Source organism: Peromyscus californicus, unplaced genomic scaffold (assembly GCF_007827085.1).
Source record: "Peromyscus californicus insignis strain IS unplaced genomic scaffold, ASM782708v3 Scaffold_21__1_contigs__length_65335640, whole genome shotgun sequence".
In the NCBI taxonomy this organism is placed as follows: Eukaryota; Metazoa; Chordata; class Mammalia; order Rodentia; family Cricetidae; genus Peromyscus; species Peromyscus californicus.
This window is the reverse complement of record NW_026294514.1, coordinates 20,034,115-20,062,075: the sequence shown is the minus strand read 5'-3', so window position 1 is coordinate 20,062,075 and position 27,961 is coordinate 20,034,115. Positions and strand designations below refer to the sequence as shown.

The following is a 27,961-nucleotide window of genomic DNA, read 5'->3' as shown; positions in this document are numbered from 1 at the left end:
TAATTTAGATGCCGTAGTTTCTATGGCCACAGTCAGAGGACAATCAAGGCAAGTCTTTAATGTTCTGACTTGGACTATCAGCATTCCAGCAGGTGATAATCTGGGCAGTGAAGTCAAATTGGCTACCTGTCTTCCATATCTACATTCTGCTTTATTTTTGAAAGATGGGGAATGGGAAGCACCTGTAGGTGGCTATCAATTGTATGTATAAATGGAGAGACTGAAGGTGTGTATTGAGTGGTGACTTTAGGCCAGGTATAGAGTACAGGTAGGAAGAACAAGAGGTGAATAAAGGAAGGCACACTCCAAGTCTTCAAGAACGAGCTAACCCATTTTCAAAGGAGAGAAATGAAATGGGGGCACATTAAGTAATTTTAGATTTATTTTATTATATGTGCATATTCAAACACAGAAGTCAATAGCTTTCATAAATATCTTTCATAAACATCTCAGTATTTATTCATATGCATTTTTCCATGCTCTTTGGTCATTCAGTATTCATAACAGACTTTATAGTCATCTGAGGGAAGTTGGCTGTGTAGTCAATCCTTTGTTTTTACCTACAAAATGGCTAATAAAGGACTTTAATCCCATGGTCACAGTGACTATTGAAAATATCATGGAGGTACGTAGATTTATGATCCTAAATGATCCTTAAATAATATAAGTAAATTTATCATAAACTTTTCCAAATACATTCTGCCCTCAGCTTGTTTTTATTCTCCTGAGTGTCAAATCAAAGTTTGCTTCTGCAATGCCGCAGTTGAGACCCACGAAAGTAAGTGAGGAAGTGGGACATTTTACTCCCTGCTGAGACACAAGGCCATGGATTGGAAGTGTGAAGTCACAGAGCAACGGTGTGACTCAGTGTGACAGCAGCAAATTCTGGAGAGTTCTCTGGAAAAGTATCCTGTGAAACTCAAGGAAGGTATTTCATTCATGCTTTGAACAATAATTCTATAACCCTTTCATCCCTCTAGATCTCTATCCATACACTATTATTTCCTTGGAAACTCTAGGAGGTGGGCAGCAAAGTAGAGAAAGTTGTTCACTGACTAAAAGAGCAGATGCTAAATGAGAGATGCCATCTTGTCTTAAGTTACTCTTGGAGGCTTGATGCAGCAAACCAATGGTTGTCTCCAGCACTGCCATGTGCCCAGTTGTGCCCTTTGACACTGTAGCTCTTAGTGGCTTTTTCCAAGGCACTCAGTAACTCACTTTCCTTGTCAGAAGAATCAAGTAGTTTAATAGAATTATAGAAAGCAGTGAATGCTGAAAATGAAAGTAAAATGTTTGTTCTAGAAAATTCTGCACCCAGGATTTAAACTGCTTTAATCTGAATATTATAAATCTGTACCCATTATCATGGATGATTTTTTTTTTTATTCCATGGTCTCTCTATAAATTTACTTTCCAAAGGACCAATCTTAATTGAATGTAATTGTTTTAATACCTGGTGAAATTGGGTGCCTGTTTTATCCTTCCTCTGAATGAGATAAATATGATTAAGCCTCACAGATTAAGAAATAAATCTATTTTTACTAATATTCTATTGATCACCGGTGATAATAAGTTCTTAGTCACATTTTGAACGTTACAAAAGATTGTCAATTAACTGGAACTTTTTTCCTTCCTTCCCTAACTGTTTTTCTTTAAGTTATTCCTTCAAACTCCAGGTGACAGTATTCCTGAGAATACATCTTGTGACAGTCCTATGCACATACATATAAATACTTTAGTCACCACACATAAACATTCAACACATTACATTCAACACGTTTAAGGACACCTTAAATGGAACAGATGCACAAATCTGTAAAATCTCAGAAGTCCAACACACGAGAGAGAGTATTTCCACTCTGTAAGATCCTGTTTCTCAGAGTGGACAAGTCTTTTTTTTTTTTTCTTTCAAGGTAAAACATTACTTAGCTTATTGAAAAAATTTCTAACAGATTTCTATACATGACACTGCAGGAGTCAGGCTAAAAGGTAGACAGACCAGTAAAATCTCTCAAACAGTAAAATCTCTCAAACAGCCCAACACATCTAAAATATATAAAGGTATTTACGGTTATTGTTGAGTATTTAACAATTCATCGACCTCTATACTTCTTAAATATCTGACACAATTATAAAGATTTTGAATCAAGAATCCCAAAACTGGAACAAAGCACATAGACGCACATAACTCAGACACTTGTAATTACCAGACATAAGGCCTCTAATGCTAATTGAGCAGCATAGTTTTTAACAGGCAAAATACATCAGCTTAGAACCAGAAAACCACTTGCATGTCGACTTCTGCACTTAGGGATGAACTCAGCATTAAGTATAAATGATATGAAGATGCTATAGTACATAAAACAGATCCCTTTATCTCCTTGATTTCCCATACTTGTTCTTAGTCAAAGGCCCGGAGGTGATACCATCTTGATTTTCTCAACTTGGGGATTTTAAATCTTATTCTAATTAATTTATAGATACTTTCATTTTCTTGGTGAATGGGCCATAGCCCCAAAATATATTTGATTTTATAAGTCACAATATAAACTGTGCTTATTTAATAAACAATTCTAACATAAAATTACTTTCCTTTATGATTTGTTTGGGTTTATAGATCTCCTCTTTATATACACGTACAGTTCATAGCCAACATAGTCAACACTGAGCTTATAGAATATATTTTAAACTCATTTCAACATAATCAAACTCTATTAACTTCTACTTGAAGACCAACACACACACACACACACACACACACACACACACACACACACACACACACACACACTCCCATACCAATGTAGGTATGTATATATTTCTTTCAATGCTTAGTAGTTATGCAACATTTCTCTAATGTAAACTGCTAAACGTTTGAAAACCATTTATGAACTGCATGGTGCCCAGCCCTTTAATAATCCACTAAGTACTGGCCTCACAAGCCTTCCAAATTTTATTTTATTTATTGAAGTAACTGCACTTCGAGTTAAAGCCCTATTAGTGATATATACAAGCTGTCTGAGGCAATGAAGAAATTGATTACCTCTGTATTCTTCCTCATTAGCTGAGATCTCCTAAGGATCATAGACTATTTGACTACTGAGAAAAAGTCATTTTCCGATCTAGTTCTAACAACTTAACTTTAATGTATGAAAATATGCCCTCAGGGGCAGGCACAAGGACTATAAGGGAAAAACAATCCCCTTTCCCAATAGATCCAATCTAGACATTGATGTAGTCAGGACTAGAAGTAGGAATGCCAGCTCTTTCAAGCAATGCTATTTACATTTAGCTTTTTATAATTACATAACTGTCTATGTTATTCATTCAGAATCATATCTGAGAATTTCTAGAATATTATGTCTAATGTGATTGATATGAAATGATCTGTGGTGTTAGAATTTTGATTTGTAGCATGGAATGAAAATGACAGTTAAAAAATAAATTTTGAAAAGTCCACAGCTCTAAAAAATAGTGTTTTGTTCCTTTAATTACTGGGTATATTGTTGACCAAAACAAAATTTGTAATTTAGTTTCTCCAATCTAATTATTTTTCTTATTGGTTGTTTTTATGTGAATTGCTATGCCACGTAACGTACAATTTTTGAGACTACAAAAATAAACATTTTCAGGTGATGTATAATGTGAGTATCTTAAAAGACTGCATTCCTCTTTAGAACATATCGTTAGTATTCTTATGAGGGAAGCAATAGTGTATATTCTTAGCTGTCTGTAATAGTATATATATTAGCTGCTCAAAGGGAGCTATACACACTGTGCAGTGAAATGGCTCTTTCCCCCTATTCCTCCCTGTTTTTATGGTCTTCACGTGACTAAAGACTTTTAGCTATTGATTTTTAAGATAAGGTTATGACACCTTAGGAGTTTTGGCAGCAAAATTCACTCAGACTTAACGCCACCCACTGGCTATAAAGTGCTGTTTTGGAATCAACTCTTTTCATCAAAAGCATTCTGTTGTCAGCTGTCTTCAGTCGACTTCATGGCTCCTGTGACACAGAGCTAAACATGGGACTCATCTAGTGCTGCATCTTTCTCCCCCAGCTCAGGAGGAGTGAAAGTGAATTGGCTGGACAGCAGGGGGTTCTCCATGCCATTTTCCTCACTGATATGAAGAACAGTATCTCCATGCTGTAGGAGGCTGGATGTCTCAAGGCCAGTGAAGTCATCAGGGTCTGAGAGTTGAGTAGAGAGGGGGCTGTGTGCTGCAGCACCTTGTACTTCTGTCTCCTCCTTTTGTTCTCCTTCTTCAGCAAGGAGGGGCTCACTCTGTGATCAAAAGGACCATAGCATCATGGGCAAGTAGGATGGGTACCAGAGAAGAACATAAAAACTGCCGTGTAGCTCCAACTGGACAAGAACTCAGAGAAGCCGAAGTCCGGCCCCTGTCACAGGAGGATCCATAAGGACCCTTCCAGCTTTCAAAGCATTGCTTTTCTATCCTTTGACATAGGATTTGTTTTTGTTTGTTTGTTTGTTTGTTTTGGTGGGGAGGGGCCATGCTTAACTTATAGACTGTAAAAATGAACTGACATAAATGATGTGCTACAGCTCCTTTTAACTATTAAAGGCCATGCAAATGTGTATGCTAATATTACCCTTTAGTTTTCTTTAACTATCACATCAGAATTTGGCACCTATAGAAATTTATTTATAAAAGCAAAATTAAATAATAGTAAAACAATGAGGGAAAATTTTTAAGTTCATTTGATCTTCTAGGACACAGAAAACTATGGGAAGACTTCATCTAAGCTAGTGACTTCATATGCTCTAGCTGAAAAATATTCTGTGTATCAAATTTCTGTTGTCAGTGATTATTCCAGCTGAAAAATAATTCCTTTTGTGTTTTCCACTAAGCCATCTCTTGGTCCTTCTTATTTATAGATGCATTATTGAGCAAACTCTTTATATAGATTTTCTTTTTCACAATGGCAAAAATATTATGTTTGGTCAATAGCATGTTATGGATCCGGACTTAATTATTTGGAAGGAATGTGCATCTCTAAGACACTCCTGCAAATAAGAATGCAGGGAGCAGGCCTTGCCTGTGTCTGTCTTGCCCTCACCTGCTTGGGAGACAGGCTATGAAGATCGGCGACCACAATGGCAGGAGAGGATGTCAGCACTGGCTTGTCCGTTCCTTCCGGTTTCTTAGACAGGCCTGGGCTGCAGCCCTGTGGTTGGCCTGTGGCAGGAAGTATGTCTGTTGGGGCGGCTGTTGGCTCTGGCTGAGCCTCAATGAAGGTCACAGATCGCTTCTGATCAGCTGTAAGTTAGAGGTGAGCCAATCAGTAGGAGAGAAATTGACGGCTGATGCTTAATAATTGGCATTAACCAGTGATTCATCGTAAAGACATTGCTGGGTTGTAATAAATGAGATCCAATATGGCCATTTTATGTGTTTTGATTTCTCTTGCTTATATAGGATAGAATTGAAGGGAGAAAACAGTTTCTACATAAATAGCCTAGAACGAGATTTGCAAAGGTTAACTTCTCACAATGACCTCCCTAGTGATGAGTTCTAGAATCAAAAAGCCCAAAGAGTTTTCTTTTTGAAGAGTTCTCTTCAAGAAGTCCAAGTTTGCTGCACCCTTCTTGCCTTTAGTAAGAAGCAGAATGGTCTAGTTTCTGGATTTCGTAAAGAAAATACAACCTTTTACATTCAAGTTTCAGAATATTGACAGTTTACCTTGGGTTGTTCCATTTATCTAGGTTCACTGGGAGTGGGGAAGGTTTGGGGAGGATGAGAAGAGAAAAAAAAAAGTAGTAAAGTTCTCTGGGAAACTTATCCTAAGACCTCCCGCAAAGTGAGGTTAGTCACAGCATGTCTGCAGGCCTTCTCGGCCAAGCTGTCTGCCACACAACAGCGGTGCAATCACAAGGGACACATGAGGCCTCCTCCCTCACCAGATGGCTTCGTTTTAGGTTGAATGCTCCTGCGTGTAGTGGACAGTCGAGCCCCGTGGCGGTTTCTGGGTTCAGTCTGAGTCTTCTGCCTTGACAGGAGAGGGCGTCTTAGCTGAAGGAAATAGAGAAAAATAAAACTGGCAAGAAAGGCCAACTGTTTGGGAACAGATACCGTTGTTCAGGTGACCCTGGCTCGACTGTCTTACTTGTTCCTTCCTGTAGCCTTGGAATGTTAATGAACTTCAAATGCCAAATTTGAGAAGTTCAGTGGGTAAAAACCCCAAAAATAATGCTTAATACCTGACTTTTGCTTATCTAAACTATAGTCGAACATCTCTCAACTCTCAGATTTACTAAGAAACCCAAACCATAGCAAAACATCAGAGCTTCTCTCAGACTTTTATTTATCAAACAATGTATGAGCCAGGAGTGGGGGTTCATACCTGGAATCCTAATACTCAGGAGGCTGAGGCAGGAGGATTGCGTGTGACACCAGCTTGGACCAGATAGTGAAACTATGTCTGGGAATTGAGAAATGAGAGGAGACAGGAGTGAGGGAGAGATGAGAGAAGGGAGCAGAGGGGGAAAAGAAGGGGTTAATGAAGGGAGGAATCTCCCCTAAGGAAATTTGTACTTTACTACTACTCCCAGGCTGGCTTCCAACTCTATGTAACCCAGGCTGGCATTAAACTCATAAACCTCCTCCCTCAGCCTCCTATGTTCTGGAAACACAGGTATGCACCACAACACCCAGCTGAAAATAGGGTCTTCTGTTTCAATATTAAATCAAATCTCTAACCTCAGAGTGAGAAAGGACCTTTCTCTGACTCTATAAAAGCAGGTATTTGGTTAACTGTGTAACAGCCAATGCAAGCACTGCCCCGTGAGTTTGGCTGGGAAAGACACTTGCCAATTAGAGAAAAAGAAGGTCTATAGGCCAACCTTCCTTATCAAATAACCAGCTTTGCACAATGAAAGATTCCTATTTGAAAGAGAAGCCTCATGTGCTCAGCTTGCCCAAGAGTTTACCATAGGCTGAGGTTGCTGTGCGTTGCTTATTTCAGACAAGAAGGCCGAGTGTAATCTTAATAAACACAGGCAGGCATTAGCAAGCAAGCGGATCTTCCATTGTACAGGCTGATGCCCTTAGCATCTCAGGGTCCACTTACCTGCCTCAGGCCCCTTTTCCTCCCCAGTGGCTGCTGCAGGAGGAGGTTCTGCTGGCCAGGTTCACTCTGTACACTCGCCACCCTGCCAAGCATCAACAGCATTAGTCTACCCTGGAGACGGCACGGAAGACTGTTCTCTGGTGGGTGTTAGCCAAAACCACTTATATGGAACAGTCACTTCAAAGATACCATTATCTTTGAAGGATGGTTGGGGAAGAGTCCCTGGGGTAGGGGTTTTCAAAGGCTTGGAAAGGAGGACAAGGCCTTGTAGCCCCAAGCTGTCAAAATTGAGATTCTGTTTTCAATCACTGATGCATAGCTATCGTTCAGCAGGACGTTCGTTCGATCACACCCCTGGTTTGGAAGCCATCAAAAGGCTTGATATGTCATATTCTAATCTCAATTTTTTTTCCAAGGGGAATGGAAACGCTGGAGACAAATACACACAAACAACTCTGTCACATGGATGGGAACACCTGTTTTAAAACTTCCAATTTAAACGAAAATAAGATGGACAAATATTGAACACATCAGACACAGAATCCATTTGGGTGAAGGGACACAGTCGACACATGTTTGCAGCCTGAAGTCTCTGTGACAGCTAAGCAAATAGTCACATGGGTAGAAAATTTAAAGATATTTGAAAACTGTTTGAGATGTAAAAGGCTGGCAAAGGAAACTGGCAGTAAACTCAATTAGCTGCACTCAAGCGAGCTGTGCAGTTGATAAAAGAACAGTCTGCTCCTCCCAAATTACTGTGTATGTGTGTCTCATAAGCAAAAATGACTACTGACAGGGTCTGCTACTTTGGTGTTGGTGAAGCTGAACACACTGAAATGGGCCATGTTTCTTTTTCATTCTCCATGCATGTATCATAGGAATCTACAACGGAAGAGAGAATGAAAAAAGAAATACACCGTGCCCCATATGATATTTTAATTCTGTGGTTGATGTCAATGCGATTAATTGATTTATGGTTCAATGATGTCTTTGCCTTTCCAAAAGGAGAGTCATCTACAGATATTGTTAGGGTAAACCATCCCACAGAGGAACCCAGTCAGCAACTGTCCAAGAAAAAAATAGAGAATGATTTTATCTACACAATCCTGTTTTGTTTTGTTTTTTAATGTGCTACATAAACACCTCGCTGCACTTTTAGTAAAAGAAATTAGTGGCAAGATGGGCATTCAGATGCTTCTCATGTCCTAACAACAGGCTAATAATCGCATTTGATACAGTCAAAGCTATCATTTATTTAAAGTCCAACTCATATTTTTACTAGAAGAAAAAGCAATGACTCTGTAAGATCTGTCCAATTTTCTATGAAATAGGGCTATGATTACACCATCTGATGTATGCAACACAAAATTCTACAAAGACTACCAAAAAAGAGGTGTTTAAAACTGCTTTTCTTCTTCCAAAATCAAGTTCAACAGATTGATGTGTATTATCTTTATACTATTTTGTATAGTGTATTGAGGAACTCTATGCTAACGAAACAGTGTAGCACATTTTGATAATCAGTCCAGACTATGTTGCTGGCATGTCTGAAATGACATCTCCTTATTATCGATTTTAACATGTGTCTGTTAAGTTGGAAAACATATATATGCACACAAGTAGGAACACGTTTCTCCCAATACCAAGCAAAGCTACCATTGGAATGGATTCTTCATTGACATCTAGATGTTACCTCAGTTCCCTTGGCCATAAAGGGAGGTTGATACTTACCAACTACCTCCCATTAAGGTGGAGAAAAGAAGTTAGTTGATGTAAAATGGTTTGTATATGAAAAGTGACATGTATAGATAGCATGCTTTCTTGTTTTACATTTGTTGTTTGTAATGAGTTTATTGCTTCTAGGATACTAAAAGGAAGTAGGTAATACATTTTGAAAACAACGGGACAGAGAAAATGAATACGAGGCAGTCCTCTTGTCTCATTTTTATTTAGTAATCTGAGATTGTGAGAAAAAAATGGTGCAAGAAAAGAAAAATATACATTACTTGGAGAGTTAAATGTCACAACATAACAGTAATTTAATGATGGTTACTCCAAGGGAAGATCATGAGCATCAACATTTCTCTATGGACAGAGAGGCTTACAGCTGAGAAATCTATCAGGTTTCTTTAGTAATTGGCTGTTCTATGTGAATAATATAGGAATGTACACATCAAAAATGAAATTATAGAACATGTTCCTGGAACACATCCCAGGCAATAAATTATACTTGCCCCAGAAATATGATATTGCAATTTCTATTTGCTGCATCAATGAATTGTCATGTGAAACAGCAAAAAAAGCTAACAATGAATGCAATGTAGGCAAAATTTTCCGTATCTTGGAGTTTATTTCAAACTGGAACTAAATATAAAAATTAGCTTCTGTTGTGTGATATTTTGTTTGTGTTCTGACAAATAAAGCTTGCTTGGAGATCAGAGGGTAGAGCTAGCTACTGGTTAACCATAGAAGCTGGGCAGTGGTGGCTCACACCTTTAATTCCAGCACTTGGGAGGTAGAAACAGGAAATGAAAAGGCGAGACAGGATCTCAGCTTTTTTGGTTGGAGGATCCGGAGAGGTAAGAAGTCACTGGTGGCTGTTCTTCTGCTTCACTGATCTTTCAGGTTATTACCCCAATATCTGACTCCTGGTTTTTATTGATACAATTAAATAGATTTATACTTCAAGCTTCAATGTAGCTTCTGTTCCTTCATATAATGTAATATTTCAGTTATTTGTAGGAACTGGGAGGAAGCCAAGCTTTTTGTATTAAGAATCTATCTGTATTATGTTCTGCCTTCTATTTTAAAATTCTGAAGCAGTCTTATCCAGAGTCTTCATCTACCTACCACAAATGTAATAATCAAAATTATTTTCCTCATCAAGGAGCTACTACATTTTACTGGGGAGTCTCAAATCTTAAAAGTGTACTTCAGTAGGCAACTAAAGCCTTTTGAATAACTGAAATATCTATTCATGTACAACAGTTATGAAAAACAACTGAAAAGTTGAAATGGTGTCAAAGTTTGTCAAACTAGTTGATCAAATACTAAAAACTTGATCTTATATAAAATACTTGTTTCTTGGAAGTGTTAAATTTAAGAATGACAGCTGATTTTTATTGTCTTAAATAAATAGGGTGAAACAATAAGTACAAAAGCTAATAAAACTTTCCAAATTTAAACTAACATCTTGCAACACATTTATAAGTAAATAACCTTTTGTTGTAGAGGGCCATGGTCCCAGTATGCTACCCTTGCTGGCCTAGAATGTGTCAAGCACCAGCTGAAGCCTCCCCGTGCCCCCACCCACCAAGTGCTAGGACTACATGATAGGTCTGCGTTGGCATGCCTTTCCTTCTCTTGTGTTTCTGAGTTCCTGAAAAATATCACTTTGGCAAATAACAGTAAAATCAAGATTTTAGAGAAGAAAATCCAGCCAGGGCACAGCAGAGTTGGTGTGATTCAAACTGTCTTCAAAAACCAGTTCCTGTTTATAATGCAAGGAAGCAATTCATAAGCTAGGGGAATTTGGGCAATGCTAGGAAAATGATTCTGTTAAGATTACCTCCTTTTCATTGTTACAGAATAATGGCCTGGACCAAAGTATATACATGTGTATATTTCCTAAGTATATGCCTGATAATATTTTCTTAAATGAGGGCTATGTAAACAAGGAGCCATTCAGTAATGCAAGGATAATGTGTGTCACTTAAATTATAAAAAATAAACTATATTATTACAATATATCATATATAACATAAATAAAAAGTTAAGCAGACATTCTGGATGACAACATTACCTGGCTAGTAAATTGGTGTATTAATTGCTTCTTTCTATACTTTTGGCTTCCGCTTTAATTTGGTTATAGAACTCTAGAAGCGGGACATAATGCATATGGCACAGTCATTTATCCTGAGTGATTGCCTTATGGTGGGAACTCATGAAGTCAACACTAAAGAAGTAACAGGCACACAGCAGGAAAGTGAACAGAAGATCAAAGCTTACTCCTCCCTTTCACAAAACAATTGTTATTTAAATGTACTCCTCTTTCCTAGCACCCAAGAAAATGTATTTTAAGTGCTACTGAATTTACAGACTAGATCTGACTAGATCAGATCGTAAGGAGTAACTGGATATTAGACAACGTGTGAGAACCAGCGTAGCAATGGCAAAGAGCACATTGTGTGTCTCAGTGTACATCATCTTGGCCCTACCTTTTCAGCTGTGTTAAAGACTGGTGGGATCTTTCTTGTATTTTCAGAGTACCTGGCAAGTTTTCACGCTTAGAGGCTACATATCAGCATAAGATGGGCATAGGTTATTGTTATCTACATAGGTTATTGTTATCTCTTCTAGAATACAGTTTTGTTCAAACTTGGACTGTATTCTTAATTTTCACTGTGATTAAACTTTTCCACGAAGAAAATACCATGATAATTTCTTTTTAAATTAAGAATTCACTGTTGACTCCTGCTTTTTAAAATATCTTAACGTGTCTAAATAAAAATCTGGTTCTGAACTATAAACATCCAGCCTTAAGGACTTAAATAGCTTCTTTAGATCTCTATTATTCCAGAGGGAAAATATGCCCATGCTATGTATATACGTGTGTTTAAGGAACCTCTACAATGAGGTTTTATGCCTTTCAGAGCAGTGCTCTCCAGAAAAGAAAAATCTTCCATGGAGTTTTGATTTAGCTTATTAATTTCCAATGGAAGTTTTAAGAAATGGAACCAGACAGGAAACAATGTTTCTGACAGGAATTTGGGGGCTGAGTCATTAAAAGAAATGTATTAGTGCAATTTAGTAAAAATCTTAGAAGTTTCCAATTGGTGTATAATTTTTTTTCAGTTCCCACCAACCTTATTTTGTTATCTTCCTCACTCAGCCCACTCATTTCAACTTGCCTCTTTTGTCTAAAACAAGTGGCCTGTCAGAAGCAAAGCTCTGTAAAAGTTAAGCAAAGGGGTGTGTGTGTGTGTGTGTGTGTGTGTGTGTGTGTGTGTGTGTGTGTGTGTGTTTATTGGTCTCCTTCCAGTATGCTTCATGGTAAGTTTGGGTCAGATTTTCTTCAGGATAACTTTGAGTGTACTTCAGACCTGAAGTACAAAAGTGTCTATATTAAATGTAATTCACACGGTTATTGCCTTTCTATTTTTGGATTTTTCTGAATGTGCATAAAGAATTCTTGTGCCAAAAATAAGAAAGCCTGCAAACAAAATTTATAAAAACGTGGCATTTCATAAACCCCCTTTTTAGTAAATGCTCAAACTTCCTCTCCTCCAAAGAGAACTTGCTGACCAATGGCATTCAAGAGATACAGCTTGCAGCATACGGCAAAGGTGGATGTGCTAGTGATAGGTGGGAAGCCTCCACATTAATAGAATTATTTCAGAATCCAAAGCAAATTGTTCATCTTTCCATTTCTTAATGACCACAGCTGGGCCTGCTGACTAACACCAAGGTTCAAAGGAAAACAGCGCCAGCAGCAACAGATCAACAACAGCCGATTGAAGATGGTCATCGAAATGCTAACACAATGAATTCACCTGGACATGAGGTCTCTAACTCTGGCTCTCAACTCGTTTTAATACCTAGCACAAACCTTGAGTCTCCTCCCTTTCCACCAGACCCGGCACAGAAGGAATTAGTTCAGATGACTCCAGTCGTTTGAACCCTGGGCTCGCCAAGTCCTTCAGAAAATTAATAAAAATAAACTCTACCCATGTATCCGCATACATTGCTCGGTGAATTCGGTTAACAGAATCTGGACTTAACCCTCAGCGCAAACTCATCTACACTCAAGCCTGACTGTTCTTAATCAGCCATTGATCCTACCTTCTGAAATAAAGGCTTTCCTACTCCATATGCATTTTAAGCATTCAACAATTACATCTTTGAAAGCATTGATGCCCCGGGTGCTAGACTTTGTTGAAAGTTCTTCAGACACTATGAACAGCTAAGGAAACCAGGACGGTGTTTCTCAACCTGCCTCGCCCTACAGCTCCTGCTAATTAAGGTTGCTCTCTGTAGCACTTCCACATTTCCCAATATGAGACTAATCTGTCCAAGTGAGGGCTCGCAAACAAATGAATGTCATGAGTTATGTTATGGATCCAGTAAAATAATTAAAAAAAAATAGACCTGATGATGGACTAAATTTCCCATTTTCAGTTGAAGAAGAAAATGTGAAATCCAAACAAGATGCAAAGAAAACAAAAGACAACCTTTCACAGGAACGGCCTCTCAACATTTCCTCATCTTTGTGATAAAGCAATAAACACGGTGGGTATCGTACTCACTATAGAGTTCAGCCCTGGGAGGGTTTTCTCTTGAGATGGCACAAAGACACTCTAAAGATGAACAAGAAGCATTGCCCCTAATGAGGATTAGTTGAGAGGTGTAAATCGACAGCACAAGATTAGGAATGTTTGACGTGGTTTATCTGAGTGTTAAAGGTGCAGTACCCATTTCTGAAGGCTTACGCAAATAAACAGTCTAGGTATTCTATTGTTTCTGTTCTATGGCTTCTCTTATTGCTCACCAAGAAAAAGTTTGCATTGGATTTTTCCGTGGCAAGTTTTTGAGTCATCTTTGTGCTAGAACCAATATTCTCGATAATGTGTTTGAGCAAGCTACAATAATGGCATGCCACACAGCATGCATCCAAGAGTAGCAATCGCACAAGTGGCAGTGACATTGCTCTTCTCTCAGCATCATTGGTTTCTTACCTTCTATGGTATTAGCTAAAAAGATACGACTCGACTGAGTACAGGGGCTCCCTGAAAGGGAGCTGTACTAAAAAGATCCCCCCCTCCTCCGCTCCAAAAAAAAAAAAAAAAAAAAAAGCAATTCTCAGTAAATATTAGTGTGGAAATGAATGTTTAGATGGGACAAATTTAACATTTTGTATAACAAACTTTGGGGGAGGTACTGGGTATTGGACCCAGGGTCTAGCACATGTTAAGCACATATCACTACCACTGAACTACAGCTCTAGCCCTTGGTATATCAAACATTTTAGAGATTCATTAGACATGCCCCATAGAGAATTCTGTAGCTTTTTTTTTTTAAATTGTGGGGGTTTTTTTAGACTATTTGTGATTGATCTCTGAAGCTGTCTGTAAAGAAGGAGGGTCTGCTACACCTTTGACTCCAGGCTCGTGTGTTCATGAACAACAAAGGGCGAGGGATGGAAATAGGTACCAAGACGGGCAAGAGAAGACGGAGGAGACAAGAGTGACGGAGGTGACAGGGAACAGCTAGTTTCCCAGCACAGACACCAATAGACAGGTAGCTTTGACACTGTACCTAGAGAGGCTGCCCTCGGCGGCCAGGCCCTGGGAGTCATCGAGGACATTAGGTTCACTGCAGGAGGGGTAGGGAGATGAAGCATTTAGGGAAAGAAAATGCAGAAAGAAAAAATAAAAAGAGGAAAAAAAAAGAAAAGGGAAAGGGAGAAAAAAAAGCATGCAATTTTCTGTTTCCAAGAACTGAAAATAAATTTAACAGAACGAGGAAGGAAAAGGAGACAGTCAACCATTTCACCTTGTGCTGGGTTTGTCAAGACATAGGACTCAAGGCAATGGGGGAAGGAAAGACCGGATGGGTACGGCTCTCAGAGGAGTGGTCTGTTTATTGGTCAAGAGTTAAAATGAGCTCTAAATGGACACATGAGCTCTGAAATGCATTGCAGAGTAGATCTGTAGAAGATGAATCTATGATTTCTTTGGTAGCCATTTGGCTAGGTGGTTATTATTTTTAACATACCGTATGGACACAGTATTTCAATGACCAGACCCCCACATTTTCTTGTACATCCTAACATTACCACACAGAAACCACTTACCATAAATGGCCACAACCAAAGTCTGGAAGCTGATGCCATTAAGAAAAGCAAAGAAAGAGCCCAACTTCCCCTGCTAATTTTGCAATGAAAATATCAGTAAGCAAATGGAAGCTGTCTTCAAAACATTACAAAGAACTCACATTTACCTCCCTGTTCTATACTCTCTACTGACTGAATTGTAAATGCAACGGAAGCCTGTCGGTTGGTGAGTGAATCACAGTTTATCCACTTACTGGAATATAGTTGAGCTGATATTTGTGAGCATAAGCTGTGCTATATTTTATTGACTTTCCCCTCAGGTCTAGCACTGAGCCAGGCAACCATAAGGCATTCAATATTTACATATTAAATTATGTATAGTTAAGCATCAAAAAACTTAAGGGACTATTACAAAAGATCTGAGTGTAAAACTAGTCTCCGTCCCCAGGAGGGGGATCATTTTTTGGTAATGGACAAAGAGAGTTAAAATGAGCTACAAATGGACACATGAGCTCTGAAATGCATTGCAGAGTAGTTTTCAATTTTCCAATTTTCCAAAATATAATCCAAGAACAAAGTGATGCCTTATAATATCTTCTTTTTAACTTCTGGGATATGTTTATATTAGATAAAATTTCTCCTTGCAAAAAAAGTGATCTATTATTTATACATATGGAAAAAGAATTAGTAGTTTGACTTATTTTGAATAGATCAAAACCTCTCTAATTAAAATTTATATTATTCTATATACAGACATGTGGACAACTAACAATTAAGAATAAATTAATAGTTATCAACATTAATTGCTTATGTACTTTTTTGGAACACGTTTGGCTCTTTGGTTACATATTTTATTCATACATTTTTTGTGCAAAGGGAAATTATCAAATGTTGGTTTACATGAACTATTTATTGAGTGGTTTGGGTATAGTATAATCCTGTATATAAACCAGTTTAATTTGAACACAGTCATATATCTCTATTGATATTATGTTCTATGTGTGAATTGTACTAGAGTGAGTCTAAGAGTATTAAAAATAACAGCAGCTAGGGATATAGCTCAGTGACATAGCATACATAAGGCTGTATTGCAAAAATATAAAATAACACACTAAAAATCAGGCAATACCAATTCTTTGAAAGAATACAATTCTTGAAATGAAAATAGTAGTTGTTCAAAAACTAGATTAACTCTATGTCAGATTCTTTTTGTATTATAATTTTATTTAAAAAATGTAGAATTCAAATATGAGTGTTTATTTAAATATAAATTTAAGTTTTAATTATGTAAATGATGTATTCTCATTTCCCCAAGTATAAAACGTTTAAAAACTAAGAGCCCCCAAATGTATTTTTTAAATTACATTCTTATATGGCAGAGAACACCAAAGGAAACACTTTAAATGGTTTAGTCATTGAATCCTATAGCTTTTGATATAGAAGTTACCCTTCAGATCATTTTACCTTACTTCAGCACATAGCTGGAGAAACTGTGGACTGTATTTAAGTGTCCCGCTCATGGTCCACACAGTGTCAGAGGTACATTTTTCCCTTAGTGAAGCATTCCTACATGCAGAACATCAGCTGCAGAAGGGCTAAACTTCCAGAGAATCAAGGAAACTGGTCCACTCTTACCAAATACTCATTATCTTGCCTGATGATAAATCTGACATATAAGGATGGCTTTGACCAGACGCAAAGGATTATATTTCTATTTATGGAAGCCTCAATATAAAAATAATACTTGGACCTGCAGGTGTGATCTCATTTCAAAGCGTGGCTTGGAAATCTACAACAATTACCCACAGGAACCTACTTGGAAGTGCTTTCTTGAACAATTTCTCTAGAAACATGACCCATGCTTGCTTCTCCTTCCGTTTTTATAGGATAACATTAATGTATTTTCAGAATTTCTTTTGCCCACCCCAACCCCCCCCAGTGCAAAGTATAAGACAGTCATAGCCCTTTACCTTTGGCTGGGTAACATGCCCACCTCAGCCTGAGGTGCAGACATGCTGGAGACGTGGCTGGAGAATCTCCTCCTTCCGAGGTTACCCAGGAGACAAGCTTCCTGTTCACTTACCACACTGGGCATGCTTACAGAGTCATCTAAAAGTGCAAAGGAACCATTGTTACAAAACCATGATGCCTATGAGAAAACTGCAGCCAAAGCTGTACTTGAGTTCCATGCCTGACACAGGTACAACCTCAGAGCTGTCTCTAAAGCGATCTTTGTATATACAATAAACTAACACCACAAGTGAACCAATGATAATTCTTCATGTCTACACATTTCCTATCTGTCCCCCACACTACAGCAGCCTTCACAAAACACATGCAAATTTTTTACTTACAAAGTAAATAAGAGTAAATCAATGTGTACCCACAAATTAAAGATTTCAGAAAAGCTAGACTGTGCACACACATTTAAAGACTATTGCAGGAATAGTTCAATTGGGAGTTTGTTTTTTAATAAGTTAATTACATTTCCTTGACATTATAAAGCTACTCAGTTCACTTAATGATTTATAGCTTGCTGTGGGAAGCAATATTTCAAGAAAAAATATTTGAAAACTATAACATCCTGAAATAAGTGCTTATTTTAATCTAAATTTTAAGTTTTAAAGAGGCCTTCCTTCCCTGCAGAGGCAGAAATTAATGCACCCCAATCCATATGAAAGTTAGCTTAGAACAGTATTTGTGTTAAGTTGACCTTATGCTAAGTGATCTAATACTGTCTGTTACTAAACCACATAAACTTCAATAAACAAATTGTGTTTTAGCAAATGTATACTACCATGAAAGGTCATCTGATACTATTTAGAATATTCTAAGTGATATATCTAATATAAATTTTCAAATGAATTCATAAACATGAAAACTGCTCTAAATTTTAATTTGTCATAAGTGATTTGAACTGAGTCTTGATATATTGCCTTTGTAGTATGTTTACAAAGAAGTTAAAAATATGGAAAACATGATGGAACACATTGAGCTATTTCTACAAAAGCCTTTCCTAGATTCTCTTTGATTGTCCTTTGAACTCATGTGTCTTAACATCTCTATAGCATTTGTTTGCTCATTAGTCATGTGTTTTCTTCTATTAAGCCTTTTAAGTGCTGTCTATAAATGCCATCTTCTCCACAAGATTACTTCTAATACCATGGAGGACAGAGAATATGTCTTTCTCATTTTTTTTGTTCTACACCTGATAAGTCTTAATATAAACTTCTATGATTGGAAGAACGGTTTTAATTAAAACAGTTCATCATCTTGCTTTCATACCCTTTTCCATATAAACTAATGCTCACCCACATCACAGCCACAATGCACCCCTTATTGGCAGCCTCAATTTCTTTGAGATCACTGTGATATCTGAGAAAGATATTAGCAAAAGACTACATGCCTTCTGACACCCCCTCCCACTATATGAGTGTTGGAGTCTGCTGATGACATCTGTTTAAGTCTTCTCTACTTTTCTTCCATAACTCCTTCCTACTGTCCAGGCCAAGTACTTATTCAAGAAGTTACCCCGAGAATAGACTTAGTCCCAGGAATCACAGGGGGCATCATTTCCTATCATTAAAAAAATGTTAGTAGATACTCTTTCATACATTAAAGAAAAGTAGAATTCACTTGATGTTTTGAACTGGTATCAAGGCTTGCTGTTTATTTTAAACTGCTCAATTTTGGTATTAGAATATAGTCAGTAGTAGAGCACTTGACGGTGCCTTGTAGACATGAAACCCCGAGTTCAGTCCCCAGCACCACTAATAACTAGCACTACCCAATTAAATAAGAAGCACACTTTTGATTTAAAGTGTCAGGGACCCAGTGTGCTGGTGCATGATTGTGCCTGTAATGCCAGCTGTCATTGGTGGAGACACAAGGAACAGAAGCTGCAGGGTCATCCTCAGCAATGTAGGGGATGCAAGGCCAGCCTGGGATAGATGCGACTCTGTCCCAAATAAATAAGTAAAGAAAAATTTAAAAGCAAACTCTTCATCCTTATCTCTTACACTGTGCTTTCTTGGTCAGTATTTCATAAGAGTTGAGCTGCAACTGTAGAGGTATGTCCATGAGCAGTGGCCAGGTGTCTAGTTATAAGTTGTTTATAATATGATTGCTACCTTACATGACTAACCCCCAAACTAAATCTGGAAATATTGGTGAAAAGTATTTTAACAAAGCACATATTTCTTTTTCCATCATATATGCCTAACTGCAGGGAGACATTAAAATGTTTTCATTTATTTTAGTTAATTAAAATTCTAAGCTCCATTTCCATTTCTTCTCTTTATTTAGTTCAGGGAGAGGCCTTTTGTGGGTTTCGTTTGGTATAGAGGGGTTCCTTCTCATCTTTAAAGGTACAACTTTTCAATAAGCATTATGTAAGAGCATCTCAAAAACACAAGTGGAAAATAATCAGTGCAATTTAAGAAGCCCCTTACATGGCAGAGACATTTAATGAAAATTTATTCTTACGTACTTTCCTCGTCCTCCTCGTCAGTCCGACTCAGGGTGTCTTGAGAAGCTTGTTGGGATGGTTCACTGTCCTGCTCCCAGACAGTGCCTGTGCCCGTGTTGGAGCGGGACATGGTGGCCAGGCTCAGGCGGTAGGCAGAGGTAGATGTGCCCACGGTGCTGATGGATGTCTTTCCTTGGTAGGCTGGGAGTTGAGAGACCAAAGGAAATGGCTGGTAAGAACATGAAAAACAGAAATGTTTGCTTCAAAATGCTCCTGACTTTTTTTTTTAAGTGTAACTAGTGTGTCCCAGACTAAGGAGTTTGAAGATATAGACATATAAGAATTTGAAGGGGAGGGGGTCAGTATTGGCCACTGGTGTACTCTAAGTGAATAGCTTCCTTACAAAGGCCTGAGGTCCCTACCAAGGGAAAGGCTTTTGCAGTTTTTTTCTCTTAGTGTATTTATTTTTGTTTGCTTAGGCTAATAGAATACCAACTAACTTGAATTGCTGCTTCCGAAGCCCTGGTTTTATTACCACCGCATGTGCATTGCCCACATAAGTATACTGGAGTAATACGAAAATCACTATCTTTTATATGAACCTAAACTCAAAATCAGGATCCAATCCCAAAGAGTTCCCATTCTCCTTTTCTGGAAACAGAAGCATTAGAACCTTCTCAGCTCAGTGGCAGATGATTCTATCAGATTCAGCAGAAACTCTGAATGGCCATGTGTAAATATCACCAAGGTTGCACTTTTAACATTTGTGTTTTGAACGTCTTGCAAACAACAGTAAACACTTTAGAAAGCAAATAAAAGCCCTGTCTTTCACACATGGGTGATGAGTGCCCTCTAATGGTAGACAGGGATTTAATTTTCTCATTCAGGAGTCTGCTGTGGTAGAACTGCCCAGTAAGCAGTGAGGACTCAAGGAAAAAAATCTTTCAAATAGTTAAAAGTACCTTCTGCTTGTGAACTCTACTTAGCTCCTCCCCATTCCAATTTGTGCAACTTTAAGGTTTAGAATCCACAACATAAACCTAGTACAAAATCACCTCACTGGTGGCGGTAGTGGCACACGCCTTTAATCCCAGCACTTGGGAGGCAGAGCCAGGCGGATCTCTGTGAGTTCGAGGCCAGTCTGGTCTACAGAGTGAAGTCCAGGACAGGGCACCAAAACTACACAGAGAAACCCTGTCTTGAAAAAACAAAACAAAACAAAAACAACAAAAAACAAACAACCACCTCACTGGCTTCACTATATCTGTATATAAACTATTTAATCCTCTGAGTTGTCAATTTCCTCCTTTTAAAATTGGACTTTGAATGATACATTTTGCAGATCCTTGTGTGGATTAAAGGAAATAACACCTGTAAAGTTATAACAGATGCTCAATAAAGTGAATCCTTCTATCAAAAAGGGGAATGAAAGAATGTAAACACCCTTCCCCCTTATTAAATATTTAAGAGCTTAAATACTAAAAAGAGTACTTAAAAATAGTCAGAAGAATGTAACCAAATTCCCATGTCAGTCCTTGGCTTTTGTTTTATTGTTAGACGTGATTTCTTGGTCAAATCTATCAGTATATCAAGATAGCTAGTTCAGACATGGTCCCCCAAAAGAGCAGTGAGCTGGGCAGAGGTTGTGAATCCCAACTGTCAGACTCAAGAGACACCCTTCACGCTTACCTGATCCACTGTGGACCGCCTCTTTCAGAATTTTCAGTTCACTGTTGAACTCGGCAATGAGCGAGCTCTTGCATAAAGGGCGGGGGATGAAGCGCCGCTCTAGCTGGTCAGCAATATGTTGTCGGGCGTTAAGTTCTTCATGGTTCTCTGCTGGTTGGGCCAGGAGCTAAAAGGAAGGAAGGCATTGCATTCTCAGGACCCAAGTTTCCCCATCTGTAACCTGGGCTAACTGTGATACCGACCCACTTCATAGACAGAGGAAGAAAAAGAAGGCGATGTTCAGGAAACAGTGGTACCAGCACGGTGCCATTGAGTAGTGTCTCTGCCCCAAGAAATGGGAGCATGAGAAGAACTAGAGAATAGATAAATATAGATAAATACTGGGAATCATGGAGGGGAAAGGAGCATTAACTATCCCATTTTTTTCATGTTTTTTTGTTTTGTTTTGTTTTTTGTTTTTTTGTTTTTCGAGACAGGGTTTCTCTGTGTAGCTTTGCACAGAGAAACTCTGGAACTCGCTTTTTATACCAGGCTGGCCTCGAACTCACAGAGATCCGCCTGCTTCTGCCTCCCGAGTGCTGGGATTAAAGGCGTGCACCACCACCACCTGGCTTTGTTTGTTTTTTTTTTTTAAATAGTAGATTTCAGATGATGTGACTGACCCGGGAGGACATTCTCCAGAACATTTCACAGGGCCAGTTTTTCTCCTGTCTTTAAGAAGGCAGGGTGATGAATGGGATGAGAATAAGTTTGGCATACTGTAATAGGTGAGAAGGTGCTTTGAATGTGAAATACTGTCCGGATGCTTGCTTGGGGCTCCGTCCTCGTCAAACACGGTGTTAATAGTCTCTGCTAACTGGCTGCAGCGTGTCTGTGTCCTGTATACCGCCATGTGCACTCCCCCACCCCCACCTCCCAGCACTCCTGCCTTAGAAGAAAACTGCAAGTTCACCTTGCACTGGATGAAAGGGCGCAAGAGCACGAAGATGGGTATCCGCGTGCGCACGATGAAGTCGAGGAAGTCCCACAGGGCTAGGCCGCCCACCTTCCGCAGAGCCATTTCCTTCACCTGCAGGCTCAGCCAGTACCACTGGCCTCCCAGCTGCCTCTCGAAGCAGACGAGAATAACCTTTAGGGCTTCATAGCAGGAAGAGAGAAAAGGATCCTGAGGGCTTGTGCTTCAGAGGAATCCTGCCCATAGCCACTGCCTGTGTACACGGGACAATTTCTAATTGATTAAACTCCGTGGTTCTAGAAACTTAACATGCACCCTTGAGCCAGTATCCCAGACATACAGGTAAAGGGATTTTGGTGGGTTACAACACAATTTTATTAAGTGCATTGAAAATTCCCGTTTTGGAAAAACAAACAAACAAACAAACAATGGGGGTAAGGTAGGTAGTCCATTGAACTAAAGAGGCAATTATGTGTATTACTAATGTTTTATGGCCCATAGCCTTTGGCTTTACGGAATCATCAACATATTACCCACATTCCCAGCTAAAATACACAAAAAAAGAAGTACAATAGTCTGACCAAGGAAGAAAAATAGGTAACACCTTCATTATAAAGGCAGAAAGTGGAATGGAATGAAAACATTTCTTCAAGGTTTTTATTCCTAGTCTTACATAAAGAGTTCCCATTCCCCATCATCTTCCATGTTCCCTGACTTCACAGATACTTCTCTGCCAGCCTGAAGTTCATTTGAGCCTGATCTCTTATGCCTTGGGCAACTGAGCGCCCATCAGGTCAGGTCCTGTGTACACACATTTTTTTTTCTTTCTCTTTTTTTTTTTTTTTTTTTTGTTTTCAGGTCATAGTAAATGATATCTTTTACATACACACCCCTTCAGAATGCTTCTTAAACACCCCACTTTCCCATATTCCAAACTCCAAGGACCTGTTTGATTCCACTAGTTTGTGCTCATCTCGCACTCTCCCACCAACATCCACTTTGGTGGATGAAAAAATGTCACGTGAGATGTCCTCTTATTGGGTTCCCATTGTCGTGCTCCTTATTCTTGGTGTCAGTCCACGAGTGGTCTTTTCCCCCTGGTCTACTTCTTTCAAGGACAATGACTGGCGCTCTATTACCCCATAGGAAGACAACCTTTAAAGGCAGGGTTGAGGTCATGGGGAAGTAGGAGAGCAAGCGGGCAGACGAATTGGAAGTTTGTAGGAAGAGGAGACTGTCCTCACATGATTAAAGATCAAGATGGAGCCGGGCGGTGGTGGCGCACACCTTTAATCCCAGCACTTGGGAGGCAGAGGCAGGTGGATCTTTGTGAGTTCGAGGCCAGCCTGGTCTACAGAGTGAAATCCAGGAGAGGCACAAAGCTACACAGAGAAACCCTGTCTCAAAAAACCAAAAGAAAAAAAAATCTATAAAAAAAATCAAGATGGAAATGTAAAGACATTATTAGGGATGAGTAAGACAGCTGGCTGAGGAAGTAATGTCCTGCAAGGCCACCATGTCCTACTGCTCAGGATGTTGACTGTCAACTCCAAGGACTTTATTTACATAGACGACAGACCAATGGGAATCACAGCATATACTACCTCACAGTAGCTATCAAATCTGAGTGATTGTGCTGTCAATCAGAAAGAGGCAATCCTTCCTACAGACCCCTTCTTTATATACTCTAGGCATCATATGCAAACAACCAAGTAATTCAGATACTGCACAGATGAAACTACTCTTTGTCTTTTGACATATATTTACTGAAGTAAACCAGCCCTGCAAAAGTTTTTCTTTAAATACCATCTGAGCCAAGATAGATCATGGTAAGTACATCCATGGGGAGCAGAAAAGAGGAGGCAGGGAAAAGAGGCTCACCCAAGTACGCTGCCTGGCTGGTGGACTCGGCCAGCCCTTCCTTGCGCAAATCTTTGCCTGCATCCCCCGGGGTGGAGCAGTGGGCGGGGGAGCTCTCGAGCATGAAGTTCTTGCTCCTAGATGTGCTGATGATCCGAGGGGGCAGGAGCACATTAATGACAGTCTGTAGCAGTAGCTGTACCTCTGGCTGCTCCAGCCACGGGCTATCTGAAGTGCATTTCGGGAAAGGAAGGGGAAAGTGTAACAATCACAAGGCAGACCTTCCATGTTATACACTGAGCAATGCAACTTCTTCCAGTTCCAAGCCAGAACACACAGAAATGTGGGTATTTCCCACCAAGTATTGTTTCTTCCATGGACAACACAGTGTTATTGGCACCCTTGGGTCACCAATAGTTGGCATCCAAGGGCTTGTGTTCTCAGCCAGATCTCCTGCTTACCAGTTCATTCTCTTTTCTTTTGGTAAATACTTAGGATGTACTGACCTTACATTTGAGATACGCTTTTCCTAAAAGAAAGACCCCCTTAAGATTATGTTGGATTAAAAAAGAAGAATTAAAAGGTTTCTTAGAAACAAAAAAAAAAAAAGAAGAAGGAGGAGGAGGAAGAGTAATGAAAATGTATTGAGAGTTAGCAGCTGCAGGATTTCTGCTAACCACAGTGGCCGTATTATAGTCCAGTCACCTATCAATTCTCAGTGTATTGAACTTGAACTAATTAACATTTTCTTAACTTAACTGAAACAATGTACTCTGCCCTCTGCTGTATTGAAATAATTTTAAATAGGATATTTCTTTTAAGAAGTAGAGCAAAGAAACTCTCGTCCCAGGTCAGTTAAACCAAATAAAACTCCTGTTTCCCAAACCCCTGCTTAAACCATTTAGATCTGTTTAAACTGACGAGTTTCATGGGGAGAGGAAGAATAGAAACCACACCCTGGTAGTTAGAAAACACAACAACAATGATACGTTTCCTTTAGTTAAATTAATCAGACCTTTGCTTCCAGATCCTACTGTGAGCACAAATGGGATGAGCAGATTTAAAAGCATCCCCTCCCTTCGCTCTTGATTGGTGAATGGGGAGATCACATGGCTTAAAGGGAAATCTTCTTTTAAAGCCTGTGCAGCAATAATAGAGAAAGAAAAGATTAATTGACCACTACGCCCACCGTGTGCGCTTGTTTCTACAGAGTGTGTCGGCGAAGGTGCCTCCCCGCTGGCTGCACCTGTAAACTATGAGTTCAAGTGTCTTCTTGGTGGCATATGAAGTTTGACCCACACTGATGCTTTACCATTGGCTTCACATAACAGAGCCACATTCCTAAAAAGACATTAATAGCTTAAGCATTAAGTGAAGAAGTTTAATATAAGACCCACCTCATTTCCCCCGCTAATTTTCTCCACGTGTCTACCCAGGAAAATGAAGAAAATGACAACTTGGCACTTTCTCCATTTGGGGTTATGTAAAAGTTCTTTAACCCCTGCCTAGGCCTCCTTCAGGCCAGGAAGCATGGAAAGGAAGAAATTAGTGATCTTTGGAAACCGGCTATTAAAGTGCCTATGGGAGTGCCATATTCCCCTTCTCCACAGTAGCCACCATGCTTCATGTGTTTTGTACATCTACCCATTCTCCGGATGGTAAGATTGTCAGATAATGGGTAGGTCAGTTATGCCTTTATATCCGGTGTATTCCTTCTGTTGATCACAGAGCTTTAAAACTGGGTGACACAGAGAGAAACAGTCAGGGCAATTAGGATTCTGTCCCTTTGCTAATAAAGTGGGATACTCGTACATGTGTTTAAAATAATATTCAACTCACAATCACTAAAGAAAATAAAGATATTCAAAGTCTGGTAGTAACGTGTGAAAGAATTTTAGACCACAATTCTTTCTGAAAATAATTTTAAGCCAGACTTTGAATACTATTGCCTCTTTTGATTAACAATTGTGAGCTGGTTACCCATAAGCCATTCGTTTGCACATCGCTTAAATGACCACAGCGGTTCCTGTGGTTGCGCCAGGACTAAAGGACTCTGCTATTTTTGAGATCTCAAGAAGAATTACAGAAGCACAACTTAGGGCCATGCTCAGGGCTGAAGCTCCAAACCTATCACGGTTTGGAGGTGTTCACACTTCTGGCTCACAGATTTTGCCCAGCCTTTGCAGAAAGAGAAAGAGAGAGAGAGCACCACGATGTGGCGCCTCCGCCAGCAACTGAATGAGCGTGACAAACAGGTAAGGCAGTCACACCTGTATCTGCAATGCTACAAGCCGGACAACAGCTGTGCTGAAGGGCAGAGGTGGTGAGAGATAAGGGCTGAGATGAAGAAGGGGTAATCCATCCGCAACACTGGAAGGTCCTACCACTCCCATCACCTGAAATACAAACAGAGCACATGACCAGCCTTGACCATTGCAATTTCATGCAACTGTAGCAAAGGAGTCTCATTCACTAATAATAACAATATTAACAAAATTGAAGGTTGGGCATGTTAGTTTTTCAGTCTTTTCTTTTTCGGCGCCCTCTAAGGCGTGTAATGTCTGGAGTCAGGTGGATCGTTATACTGGATTCAGCCAAGGTTTTGTAGGATGTTGTTTATAGCTAGCTATGTAGGTAATGAGAGATGAACTAAAGAAAACTATTCTAATTGGGAGACTGGACACTTACTTGTGGATTCAAAGGAGTGCAGGCAACATTCTTTGATGGAGCAAATACTGACAAAAATGATGGTGATCACAGCTCTATGTGCACTAGGCATTCCAACTACACACTTGTTGCCCAACTAGTTAAGCAGCAGATCCTACTGGATGATATGCGCTAACATGGTTTTCACACATTGTACAAAACCTTGTCACGACCAGACTCTAGATATTACATAAACAGTGAAAATAATTTTTCTTTGCATAAAATCCTAAACTGGCCAACCCATGGTGTTATTTGGCCCTTAAAAAAAAAAAAGGAAAAGAAAGCCTTCTTTGTGTTTTAAGGTTCTCCTCCCCAAGCTATCTCAACTTTTGGCCAATTGTGCAGACTCCAACACCCCACTCTCCAACTGGCAGCCCTCAACTCTCAACGCAACTTGGAGGTGATTGTCAAGGTAGTGCGTGGGAAGCAGGCATTCTGACATCCCGCCATGGCAGGGATGGGCCCCTGTATCTCCCATGTACCATCTTGAAATGTACCTCCCTGTTTTCAGTGTCACCCGAGCCATCTGTTTTCATAGGTAAGTCAGGGGCACAAAGTGGTTGACCTGTAAGTCTTCAGTTCAGAGAAATCAATAGCAGAGTTAAACTGTGCAAAGTTTCATAAGGTTGCCACTTGGCTACTCACCAGATTGACACAGACATTGATCAGTGACCTAAGGTGAGGCAGGAAGGATATGATTGGCTGCCTCTGAAGTGTCAAACAAACCCCTTCAATCAAACTGCTGGCAGGCTCCCACTCAACCTGTCGCCTGGAATACAATACAGGAGCCATTATCGCCCTGGCTCCCTTCTGGAGACAGTCTGAGACAAGCGAACGAGACAGTGATCCTGGCATCAGCTAAGACATGTGTGCTGAGACAACAGAGTGCTCCACACGGGATGACATTTACCCATGGTGTTCCAAAAGTACAGAGCACACTGGGAGGGGAGGAAGGACTGAAAACGCAGCAGAGGCACACTCCTGCCCAACCGACTAATGAGACAAAATCTATCGAAGAAAAAACAGAGATGATGAATGGGTCACATGATAAGGTCCCTGTGATGTCATTTTTGAGAGGAGCCCTATACTATCATTTCAGGAGACCTGAGAAATCTTCTAATAGAACCAATCTGCCCCCAGCTGCAGTCCTGAAATCTACTTATCAGACTATACTTGATACAGTCAACTTTCACACAAGGCTACTAGTGGGATTTATATAGCTTAAGTCCTGACAAAAAGGTGAACTTTGAGGAAATTGGTCTAGAAAGGTCTCTTTGCCTCATAAGGAAATGATGTCTTGGATTATTTTCTGTGGTAGAACAGATGGTGGAGCACACAATCGAATCAGAATAACACAA

General features: G+C 39.5%; 1 protein-coding gene across 8 annotated transcripts in view; it reads right to left on the bottom strand.

The window, feature by feature from the left end:
• Positions 1 to 369: 369 nt before the first annotated feature.
• Positions 370 to 27,961, bottom strand: part of Unc80 (unc-80 homolog, NALCN channel complex subunit) — a 181,372-nt gene continuing 153,780 nt past the window's right edge. For 6 of the 8 annotated variants that reach the window (XM_052749735.1, XM_052749731.1, XM_052749732.1 and 3 more), the window contains 13 exons: positions 27,249 to 27,372; positions 26,168 to 26,293; positions 24,913 to 25,036; positions 23,919 to 24,125; positions 22,035 to 22,219; positions 21,083 to 21,248; positions 19,415 to 19,594; positions 16,896 to 17,034; positions 14,409 to 14,465; positions 7,095 to 7,176; positions 5,926 to 6,037; positions 5,085 to 5,284; positions 370 to 4,287 (listed from right to left, as the gene is read on the bottom strand). In XM_052749735.1, the coding sequence (XP_052605695.1) occupies positions 4,021 to 4,287; positions 5,085 to 5,284; positions 5,926 to 6,037; positions 7,095 to 7,176; positions 14,409 to 14,465; positions 16,896 to 17,034; positions 19,415 to 19,594; positions 21,083 to 21,248; positions 22,035 to 22,219; positions 23,919 to 24,125; positions 24,913 to 25,036; positions 26,168 to 26,293; positions 27,249 to 27,372 (1,969 nt within the window). In that variant the 3' untranslated portion in view covers positions 370 to 4,020. The remainder of the gene's footprint in view (positions 4,288 to 5,084; positions 5,285 to 5,925; positions 6,038 to 7,094; positions 7,177 to 14,408; positions 14,466 to 16,895; positions 17,035 to 19,414; positions 19,595 to 21,082; positions 21,249 to 22,034; positions 22,220 to 23,918; positions 24,126 to 24,912; positions 25,037 to 26,167; positions 26,294 to 27,248; positions 27,373 to 27,961) is intronic. The other 2 variants (XM_052749736.1, XM_052749738.1) reach the window with 1 other exon arrangement.